The 10,501-nt window shown below is 33.9% G+C and overlaps 1 protein-coding gene across 5 annotated transcripts in view; it reads left to right on the top strand.

Moving 5' to 3' along the window:
- The window catches only part of LOC130630331 (adhesion G protein-coupled receptor E1-like), a 29,647-nt gene extending 19,209 nt beyond the window's left edge, over positions 1-10,438 (top strand). For 4 of the 5 annotated variants that reach the window (XM_057443792.1, XM_057443791.1, XM_057443794.1 and 1 more), the window contains 26 exons: positions 123-242; positions 366-485; positions 713-832; positions 1,198-1,317; positions 1,695-1,817; positions 2,189-2,305; positions 2,406-2,515; positions 2,660-2,701; positions 3,297-3,455; positions 4,047-4,115; positions 4,287-4,404; positions 4,759-4,857; positions 5,487-5,550; positions 5,684-5,810; positions 5,925-6,107; positions 6,621-6,718; positions 7,058-7,160; positions 7,495-7,657; positions 7,734-7,803; positions 7,928-7,994; positions 8,369-8,451; positions 9,042-9,210; positions 9,324-9,452; positions 9,756-9,779; positions 9,861-9,950; positions 10,314-10,438. In XM_057443792.1, coding sequence (XP_057299775.1) covers positions 123-242; positions 366-485; positions 713-832; positions 1,198-1,317; positions 1,695-1,817; positions 2,189-2,305; positions 2,406-2,515; positions 2,660-2,701; positions 3,297-3,455; positions 4,047-4,115; positions 4,287-4,404; positions 4,759-4,857; positions 5,487-5,550; positions 5,684-5,810; positions 5,925-6,107; positions 6,621-6,718; positions 7,058-7,160; positions 7,495-7,657; positions 7,734-7,803; positions 7,928-7,994; positions 8,369-8,451; positions 9,042-9,210; positions 9,324-9,452; positions 9,756-9,779; positions 9,861-9,950; positions 10,314-10,331 — 2,705 coding nt within the window. In that variant the 3' untranslated portion in view covers positions 10,332-10,438. The remainder of the gene's footprint in view (positions 1-122; positions 243-365; positions 486-712; positions 833-1,197; positions 1,318-1,694; positions 1,818-2,188; positions 2,306-2,405; positions 2,516-2,659; positions 2,702-3,296; positions 3,456-4,046; positions 4,116-4,286; positions 4,405-4,758; positions 4,858-5,486; positions 5,551-5,683; positions 5,811-5,924; positions 6,108-6,620; positions 6,719-7,057; positions 7,161-7,494; positions 7,658-7,733; positions 7,804-7,927; positions 7,995-8,368; positions 8,452-9,041; positions 9,211-9,323; positions 9,453-9,755; positions 9,780-9,860; positions 9,951-10,313) is intronic. The other variant, XM_057443793.1, reaches the window with a different exon arrangement.
- Positions 10,439-10,501: the final 63 nt, after the last annotated feature.

Consider the following 10,501-nt stretch of genomic DNA (forward strand, 5'->3'; position numbering starts at 1 on the left):
AAAGAAAATCTCCCAAATAGAAATTTTGGGTTGAAAATATCCTAGCTTTTTTTTGTTGGATTTTTTTTCAATATAATCTGACCTATCCAAAATATAAAATATATATGTTACATTTTTTATAGACATTAATGAATGCATGTCAGATAAAACGTGTGATGAGAATTCAATTTGTACAAACATAGAAGGTTCGTACAAATGTAATTGCAAGGACGGCTTCAAAATGGAAGGAAACAGATGCACAGGTGATTGTTGAATAAATATATTTTTTTAAATCTTGTACTAGTCTGGGGTACTAGTCTGAGTAAGTTCATTTAAAGATCAATTGTGGAACTTCATCGTATTGCAAACGTTTCTCCTTTCCTCAGACATCAACGAATGCTTGGTAAACAATACATGTGGTGAAAATTCAGTTTGTATCAATGAAGCAGGTGCATACCGATGTGAATGTAAAACAGGATACACACTAAGAGGAAACAAATGCTCTGGTAAGCCACTGTTAAGTGTGCGTTGTCAAGAATTCCTACAGCTGAACGTTTCCAATTTTTGTTGATTTTTTTACCCTGGTGTTAAATTCTGTTTTTTTCATCTTAAATTTAAAATTTTCTTATTTTTCATTGATAGAACATTTACATATAAGCTGCAGTACTAAGTGGCCACAAATTAGATATATTTTTTCATAGCTATATATTTATTTTTTTCTTTTGATTTGTAGATATTAATGAATGCTTGGCAAATATGACATGTGGAATAAACTTTGAATGCATCAATACAATTGGTTCTTATGTATGCCAATGTCAACATGGTTTTATTCTGGAAGATAGGATCTGTGTTGGTAAGTGCTTTAACAATTCTGTGTTGACAAGCCTTTGAAGTTACCCTGGGCGTTTAGCACTTGTTAATAAAAAGAACTTTAACTTTCTAAAGGTAAGCTTGAAAAGGGTGCAAAAAATAAAAAAAATCTATTTCTATGTTTTTATTTTGTTGTTGCTCATGTAATTAAAAATGCCTCTACATACATCCACACATGTTGTTTTTTAATAGAGAGTTTTTATCAAGTGATTGCCAAAAAGCATGTGGCCCATCTTTTAAAGAAATATCACTCACCCTGCAATAGCAGGCCATTTTATTAAAATGACTTTCCATTTGAGACCTATGGTGAAATTAACTTACCTACCTCTTAGTTTCCATGTCTTCTAGATATTGATGAATGTTCAGGAGGAAACAAATGTCAAGCTAACACAGCTTGTGTTAACACTATTGGTTCCTATGATTGTATTTGTAAACCTGGCTTCAACATGACGGAAGGCTTGTGTGAAGGTAGGTTGTCAATGTTATTTCTACTGTGTCAATACATTTTTCATTATTGTTTTGCAAGTAAAGGAGAATCATTTTCTTCACCAAGTGATCGAGGAAAGTCAGAAAATGGTAAGTCAGGAAATGTGAAATAAGAGTAGAAGTTTGCCATGTTTAATTAAGTATTCTATTCATTCTTATGATCACGAAGAGATATTTTTTTAATATTCAGTTTGGATGTGAAGTTCTAACTCTGTTGCCAACATGTAGATATCAAATTTGAGATTCGAGACGTACGGAGGGGGAATGATATTAATTCAATACTACTTAGTCAAGGAAAAACTGTCAATTCTGACTTCAGTAACTGCTATAAAGGTAACTGGTATATTCTGTTGTTGTAGATGTTGATGAATGCAGGCTTATTAGCAACACGTGTGATGAGAATGCTGTTTGTAAGAACACCTTGGGTTCATATTTATGTCAATGCAAACCAGGCTTTACGATGAAAGGAAATGAATGTGGAAGTATGTACCACGATTTTGTGTTACAATGTCTTAAGAACTATGTTTGTCAAATATAAATGACGTAGAAGTATTATTTTGTCGTATGTTCTCTGAGAATTATCTCGTTTTGTCTTAAAACGCTTGTTTAAAAATTTCGTATGTTGTGTGACTAAACACTTGTTTTAATATTTTGTGGTATGTTCTGTAAAACTTGTGCTTTGTCATCTATATACATAACATACATATGTTTTAAATAACATTTCGAAAATCAAGTTCCTTTTTATTATCAATGTTCCGGCTGCTATTCAGGGCAGAAGTGCTATGCAGAAGATAGGATCTCATCTCTCAGGCAATACTAGAGGAGAAATATACACATTTTTATGCATTTGTAGTTGTTACACCGCTGGAAACAAATGACACGTGCAAAGCTACCTTGATTCGAAACATTTACTGGCCCGCTACAAAGGTTGAAAGAACGGCTATTGCTTCATGCCCAGAAGGAAAGCTAGGTATGTTATGAAAATGCACTGCCTGTTGTGGTATAAAACATGTTAATGTGAATTTAAGTATCAGTCCTTTTAATTTTGTAATTTTATTTTTCTTATTCAGGTAAAGCATCTCGAACCTGTGTTAAAGGTCATAAAGGAGAGCCACTCTGGGGTGAATTTGACTTAAGTAACTGCACTTCAGTAATTTGGGCCACTATAAACATGAAAGAGGTAAAAACATGGGGATTTACGTTATACAGGATGTAAAGTGTGTAATAAAGGTATTTCCGAAGAATTAACATCTCTGATGGTGGTTTATTTGATTGTTACTTATATAAAAACATAAGAGATGCTCTCTTCTCATTTTTGTTTCAGTTTGTGATCATGAGCAGAGCAAAATTTCCAGTTAGCGAACAGGTCCGTAAAAGTCATTCAGTGTAAATTTGCTAGTATAAAATAGAACGCCTTTTATAAAGAAACATACCGTGGATGCTTGATTAAGTACCCAGGGCGCTTATTTAGGGTGCCTATTTAAATTTTTTTGACTTTTTAGGGTGGGTAGTGAATCGAAAGAGGCGCTTATAAAACACCCTCATTTTTGTGTTATGTAAAAGCTTTCTTTTTAGAGAACTAATACTTTATTGTCTACTGATAACGAACTGCCTGAATGAAAAGACGAAAAGATATAAACATAATTGAGATAGTTTTCTGAGTTGTAGATGATTATGAAAACAAAGATGTTTTTAGTAAAGGGTTTTTTTTTAATTACAAAAATATTTGAATAAGCGCCCTTTTTAGCTTTAGTAATATATTTAAACAACTGCCCCTGGTCGCTTAGTTAGGAGGGGTGCTTATAAAACAAATCACAAAGAATTGGCTGCTTATTCAGGCATTTAAAAATCCGTTTGAAATAAACGAGCTTCGTATTCTATCTATTTCCTCTGGTGTCAGTTTCATATGACATTCCCAATTATATATATGAAATTTCATGTTTTTATTCACTTCTCCGCAGACGAATATGACAGGCAGAATGGAAGTAGCAACAACTATCAACTCGTTTATGTCTACTGATGAAGAAATCTATGGAGGAGATGTACGCAATGTTGTTGGATTGTTGGATACTCTAATTAACACTGGCGAAGGAAGCAAAATTACAGCTCAATTTACTGAGGTAGGAGATTTTTTACTGTGTTTTGTAAACCTCCGTGATTTTTTGGATACTTAAGTAGAGGTTCTTTGTTATATTCTGCGCACTATCACAATGTATCAAAACATCTGTGACGGAGTTTTTTAATTCTGCTGGATCTATCATAGTGTTTAAACATAAACTTTAATAAGTCATTATCTTCATACTAATATCTCCCCCCCCCCCCCCCACCACCCCCTGCTAATTTTGAATTATCCACATATTTAAGAAGAACTACTTTGCTCATCACTAACATACTGCCTAACAGTGAGCGGGATTTAATCCGCGGTCCACAGAACTGGGAGCAGCAGACGAACCCACTACACTACGTGCGACAATATGTTAGTGATGAACTGAGATAATTTGTCCGGATGGTGTGTATACATATGTGAATCTTTATCATGGCACATCCGTATTTTTCATTCTCTTACACGGATTATACTTGCCCGTCATAATCAAAGGTCCGATCGAGGTAAATCATTCTCTGTCGAGAATGAAAAATACAGACGTGCCTTGATAAAGGTTCACCTATGTATCCATACTTGCTCTTTCTAATTGCCACATCTTTCTTTTTAGACCGTGGTGAATATAACAAGTTCGTTACTTGATGATAAAAGTGTAAATGCTTGGAAAGATCTGCCACAGGTTCGACTGCTACGTACTAACTTGAATAACTTGTGCTTAAAAATATTTACTTCATAGAACAAATGATATAGTCTATGTATGACGTAGGAAATGTGTTTATATACTTTGCTTTGTCCACTTTGGTTTATTTTGTTACATTTTTCAACTAAAAGTTATATTTTGTTGTCACAGGAAAAAAGATCAAAAGACGCAGCTCTTCTTCTTGAAACATCCGATTCTGTTGTGAAAGCAAGTGCAAACATTATGTCACAGAACGCATCGACAAAAACATTCGTGACAGACAACATAGGTCTGTTTAGTTTATTGTCAGAAGTTTCACGACTTTGCATTTTTTTTATAAAATTCGCGAAATTAAATTCCGCAAAATATCATTTCTTCACGCAAACCGCGCAGGAAAAACTTCTGCAAAATTTTAGAAAAAAAACGCGTGAAATTTTATTCCGCGAAAATATAAAAAGCGGAATTTAATTTTTGATAATCCACGGAATAAATTTCTGTGAAATCCATTAAACTTAGCCAATTTTGTGTTTTTTTTCCATATTCCGGTAAAATTTCGACAAAAAAACTTTTGTTTTTGTTCTTTGCCAATTATGCTTGATCTGGTTTGTCATTTTAATAAAATCCAATTTCCTTATTTTATTAGTTATGCGCTTGCAAAGATTTGAACGATCAGAAGAACTGACAACATTGAAATTGACACCAGATAACACAGTGGAACTCCCTGTTGATGCTGTTGGTACAGGTAACATTACTTGTTCAGTGTTGGGAACAAGTGTATAATGTTGGACGTAGTTTGTTACAAAAATTATTAGAGATATTACTAGCTGGTTAATGTACTGTGTTGTGGTTGAGTATATATTATTAGCGAGCTTACAAAACAAGGACAGAGCTATCCACGATGGAAAACATATTATTGTACGTTCAGTGCGCATGGGTAGATCAGTGTAAATCCCCCAAAACAAAGTTGCCTTTCACCCTTCGACTCGAACAAGTGGAACGTCAAATCTTTTAAGGAACTAAAAATGTTGTATAAAAATACTACTAACAAAAGTACGTAAACTGAATATGTTTTTCTAAGTGTGTGTGTTCAACGGCTTGTTGATATTCTCTTTGTCAATTTCGTATTTTGTGAAGTTTTGAAAATAGTTGAAAAAATGTCACATTGTTCATGCGTTTAATTTTTCGTAATCAATTTTTCGCGCGTTTTTTATTTAACCGGTTTTTTATAAAAGTTATTGACAACGTTGTTGCAATTAACCTCGTCCTTGTTTCGCAAAGCCCCTATAGTGTATAAAACTGTCTATGTAAAGTATATTTGAAGTTTAAAAATTTTACTCTGTTTTAAGTACGCGAACTCGAAATTCTCTTTAGGGGAGTCTGTGACTGTTGCTACGGTTACCTATTATGGATTAAGTGATTTGATTGGCGTACCAAAGTAAGTTGACTTGTAGATTTTGTGAGAAGACGGCCTATGTAATTATTTTCCTTTTTTGAACGTTCATTTCAATGTTTAATTTGAATGTTTGATTTATGTACAAAAATCTAAGACAAAGTTAACACCTTTTTAGAGAAACAACATTACGAAATAAAAAAGAAAATCTTACAATCAATTCTGAAGTTATATCAATCTCAGTAATCCCATTGCAAAAGAAAACTTTCACAAAGCCAGTTGTTATTATGCAGAAATTATACAATGTAAGCTTTTTTTACCTATACATGAAAACTTATCGAAAACGGTTTGTGTGACCGCGCGCATGAGTTGTGTGACCGCCATGGATTGTGTGTGTATAATGTTTATTATTTTATTAGGATATAAACAAGACTCAACCGAATTGTGTTTACTGGCAGAAGAAGGATGAAAAAGCTGGTTATTGGTCGGATAAAGGTTGTCTCGTCCACTCCTATAACAGAACGCATGTCACGTGTCACTGTTTTCATTTGACCAACTTTGCAGTTTTGATGTCACCAACAGATGCAGCTGACAAACTGACTGTAAGTTGAAAGAAAAAATCATTTTGATTGATATGAAAAAGTTTGGTACAAAATTTACCTCGGGAAGATAATATCTTAAAATTTGTATTCAACAAAATTTAAATTGTTCTTGTGCAATTCTTGCGACGTACATTGACCGAGACTTAAAATTCCGTGAAGGGATGCACACAACGTGGAAAATGTAGCAGAAAATACAGGCATAATACAATTATTGGTGAATTTAATAATATAATTTGAAAAGCCATATTAAAAGGCAACGAACGTCAAAAAATCTTTTAAGATTTTATGGTTGCCGTATGCAAATGGCGCCGACTAGGATAAAACAATTGGGTATTTTAGGATTAAGTTTGGGTTTTAAAGACATTAACTAACATTATGCTAGGGCCTTTTAGGGTATTTAAGATTTGCTACGATATATAAGAAACATTCTTTGAGCAATGGGAGAAATAAACAGAATTATGGATTGATTTCATATTTATTTTATCCTTCATCAACCATCCTTTCTTTCAACAGGGCACACACCGTCTTGTACTTAGCCTTATCACAACAGTTGGAATGTCAGTATCTTTAGTTGCTTTGGTCGCATCATTTTTCACATTCATATTTATAAGGTAAGAGTGACCAATCTAGATTTTTCTAAATTGTATATGAAAATGCACAAAAATTTTAATTTTACTTGTTTGTTACCATGGAGGTTTTTAATACTTGCTAACCTTTGCTCGTTTACCTCACTTGGTTATTTTATAACTGGTGCAATGATAAGGTAAAACACAACAGAAAAACCTTTTAACCTATCAGACGTACTTTAAATACGAGTTCTGTACAGTGCTGAACTTGCTGCTAGCGGATAAACTCCTTAACAGGGTCCCTATATTAAAACCAGCCTAAAGTACATGCGATTGAATGACTCCATTGATGTTAATGCAACCTTTTTGTATGTTCTTGTTTAGAGCTATTCATTCGTTTCGAAATACAATTCACCAACATCTAGTGGTTGCCCTGTTTCTTGCTGAAATTATCTTCCTCTTCGGTATTGAGAGGACTGAGAGCACGGTAAAACGTTCACTCTTATCTCCTCTATAATAATAGCCGTATTCTGTCTCTTTCTGCGCACAATCGTACCCCTAGTAGCAGGACACACAAAATGCGGTATATGAAAGACGTGTGAACCCGTGGATTTATCCATGGGCTACCGACTAGTCAGTCAATGTTTTTTTGGGCAACAAAGAAAGATGGTAGCTTGAGTAGCAACGGGCGAATTCGCGTGGATTTTTCTACAGGCTACAGCTAGTCATTTTAGATTTCCTGCTCTGATTCCACCTCATATATTTTTACTCTCTTTCTCTCGGTATGTACGTTGTATAACGAATGTGATTATTTTGTTTAGGCTGGTTGCCAGGTGATAGCAGCCTCTCTCCACTACTTTTTTCTCGCTTCTTTCTTTATCATGGGTTTGGAAGGCGTTGTGTTGTATTTGATGTTGGTCCGTGTTTATCGCTCGATGGGCACATCCGGATACGGAAGTACCAAATATGTTATTTTGTGTTGGGGTAAGTTTTTTTATTTTCTCTTGTATTATTTTGTTATGCATTTTACATAGGCAATTCTGTTCTGTATTTTACATAGTGTTACCATTGGTTTTTCTTATGATCAATTTATTTGCGGACGATCATGCATATGGTATGAACAGGTCGTAGTAAGTGACGTCACAATTTTTTGTGTTAGCCTACATAGAAATGTAGATGACACGATTTTTCTTCCATACTGCAATTTTGTTTTTGTATATATATTTTGTTTTTCATATGTTTTTTTTCAATTAGTTGCTGGTTATCTTTGCAGCATGGTTTTATCTGGAGTTTTATCGGTCCCGTTCTTTTCGTCGTTGTGGTAAGGTCTTCACGTGTACCGTATATTCAGTTTGCTCTGTCTACTTCGAATATACTTGCGCCCACCGATCATATAGGTGCATGTTTTGGAGTCAAGAAAGGCAACGAACTACCATAATTTTTTTCTCGTGGAAGATATCTGTTTGTAGTAGGTTGGCTCTTCCTTTTTAACAAAAACAATTGAAGACAATTTTTCCCAAGAGTAAAAGTTATTTATGGGAATATCGCCACAGAAATTTTCGCCATCATTAAAAATAATTATTTCCGCTAATTTCAGGAAAAAATGTCTTTGTTGGATTTTTAAAATATTTTTAAGTTCTAGATTACATGCCCATCTAGTGGTTTTAACTAATGGCATTTAAATTTTCTTTGTAGATGAATCTTGTTATCCTGGTCATGACTTTAAAGATCATGTCACAAAAAGCTAAAAAAAGAACAACAGTCACAGATGAAATATGGTAGGTTGCATTTTAACTAGACGCCGTCTTGCAACTTATCTGTCTAAATTTTGATGGCCAGAATTTTCGTCGGTCTTTCCCCTATGTTCAAAATTGCTTCAACAAGGACCAAGAAAAGTGTTGTTGGTAATTTAGAAGTTACCCGACATTCTCTAAATCGATGACCCATATTTTTGTCGTGGGTCCGTGGGTTATATTTTTTGTCGGCCATATTTTTGTTGGTCAATTTTTATCGGCCATATTTTAGTGGGTCGTATTTTTGTCGGCCATATTTTCATCGGCCATACGTTCGACCATAATTTTATCAGCTATATTTTTGTTGGTCATATTTTTGTCGGCCATATTTTCATCGGCCATACGTTCGACCATAATTTTATCGGCTTTATTTTTATCAGTTATATTTTTGCTAGTCATATTTGTGTCAGCCATATTTTCTGAGCCTTTTGGCCTACAAAGTAATGTATGTTATCAAACTCAGAAAAGCTAATTGTATAAAATCCGTGGTCGAAAAATATAAAAATTGTGAGGTAAAAAAAACAGGGACGTATTGATTTACGTGTTATACTCTTTGTGTGTTTTTTCTATTTTAGGTTTTGGGTGAAGGGTTGCTCTCTCTTGCTCTGCATTCTGGGTGTTACTTGGATAATAGGTGTGTTCTATGTAGATATGAACACTATCTTCGCTGCGTATCTGTTTAACATCATCAACAGTCTTCAAGGATTATCCATCTTTATCTTCCACTGTATATGTGATCCCAGGGTATGTCTTTCGTTTCTTCTTTTATATTTGTAGTCTCGTTTATTTAACTGTTCTGTTACCGTCTTTCATACCGAACAAGAATTATATATAACCCATATTTTATGCTTTTCTAGGTTCGCAAAGCATACTACAATTTCTTCTGTTGTGTCCGTCACAAACAGCAAACTTTGTTAAGATCAAATTCGCGCACGCGTACAACATCCACAGGATCGAAGTCGTCCTTAAAAGGAAAGAAGAGAAAGGTAATTTATGCAAATTATGCAACTTTAATTCACAATTTTGATTATGTTTGTCGCATTTCACCTGAATTCTCTTGTAAATCCAGTGAAAAAAAGAACACTTTTAAGTTAAGGTTAGACGTTACAATTTTAATTATTATAATTTATTTCTTATTTCTATTTTTTTCTGCTCAACTCGATAATGTGCTTATTCGCAAGTTCTTATAAGATATATTTCATTTTTGTGTACAAATTATCTCTTCCCTCACTCAAGTTAGTTTCAAAATAAAGTATTTTCTACTCATTGTACTTTCGTTTTTGTTTTAGTATAACAAAAAAGGTGACAAAGAAGTGAGTTATTTTAAAATCTTTCACACGTTGTTATCATGAACTTCTTTAAAAAGTCATCCTCTATTACTTTTTTCTCCATAGCATCTTCCACTTTATATGAACGGTACATCGCCGGACATTACTTCGAATGGACACTCCTCCACACCAAATGATAGTTTTGGAGTCCTCGTGGTAAGTTTGAATCTCTCTCAAGTTGATTTTGTTAAAGTTCCATCACTTTGTACATACAATTGCTTTTCCTGTCTTGCGAGTGAGTTGCTCCGTAAATCACCCGACAAGCGCCTGTTGTATTTTTTGTAATCCCTTCTTTAAAATTTATTTGCTTTTAAACATTTAAATAAGTTATCCAAAATGCATTATTGTATGAAAAATACATCAAACATGCACGGTATTTCATGTTTTGGGCAGTGTTAAAAATTTATGAAATAAGGTCGATATGCCAGGAAAAAGAATTTGTCATAAATTTTGAGTTCAAATGGCCAATCAGAACAATGTTCTTTTTTAAAATATTAAATCTTTTCTTTTTTTATCCAGGGCACAAACAACTTCTAAAAACGCCGGGATAAACCACAAGCGAAGAAAATGGGACGCTTGAAAACGAAAATGACTCCACGTATCCCGAAATGAGAAGCAAGGCGACGAAGTCATTCGCTTTTATTGATACATTGAAGTATTAAAAGACCAGCATTGGCTATTTATAATTTATGTTAAATTATGATAAT

This window comes from Hydractinia symbiolongicarpus, chromosome 2 (assembly GCF_029227915.1).
Source record: "Hydractinia symbiolongicarpus strain clone_291-10 chromosome 2, HSymV2.1, whole genome shotgun sequence".
NCBI lineage: Eukaryota > Metazoa > Cnidaria > Hydrozoa > Anthoathecata > Hydractiniidae > Hydractinia > Hydractinia symbiolongicarpus.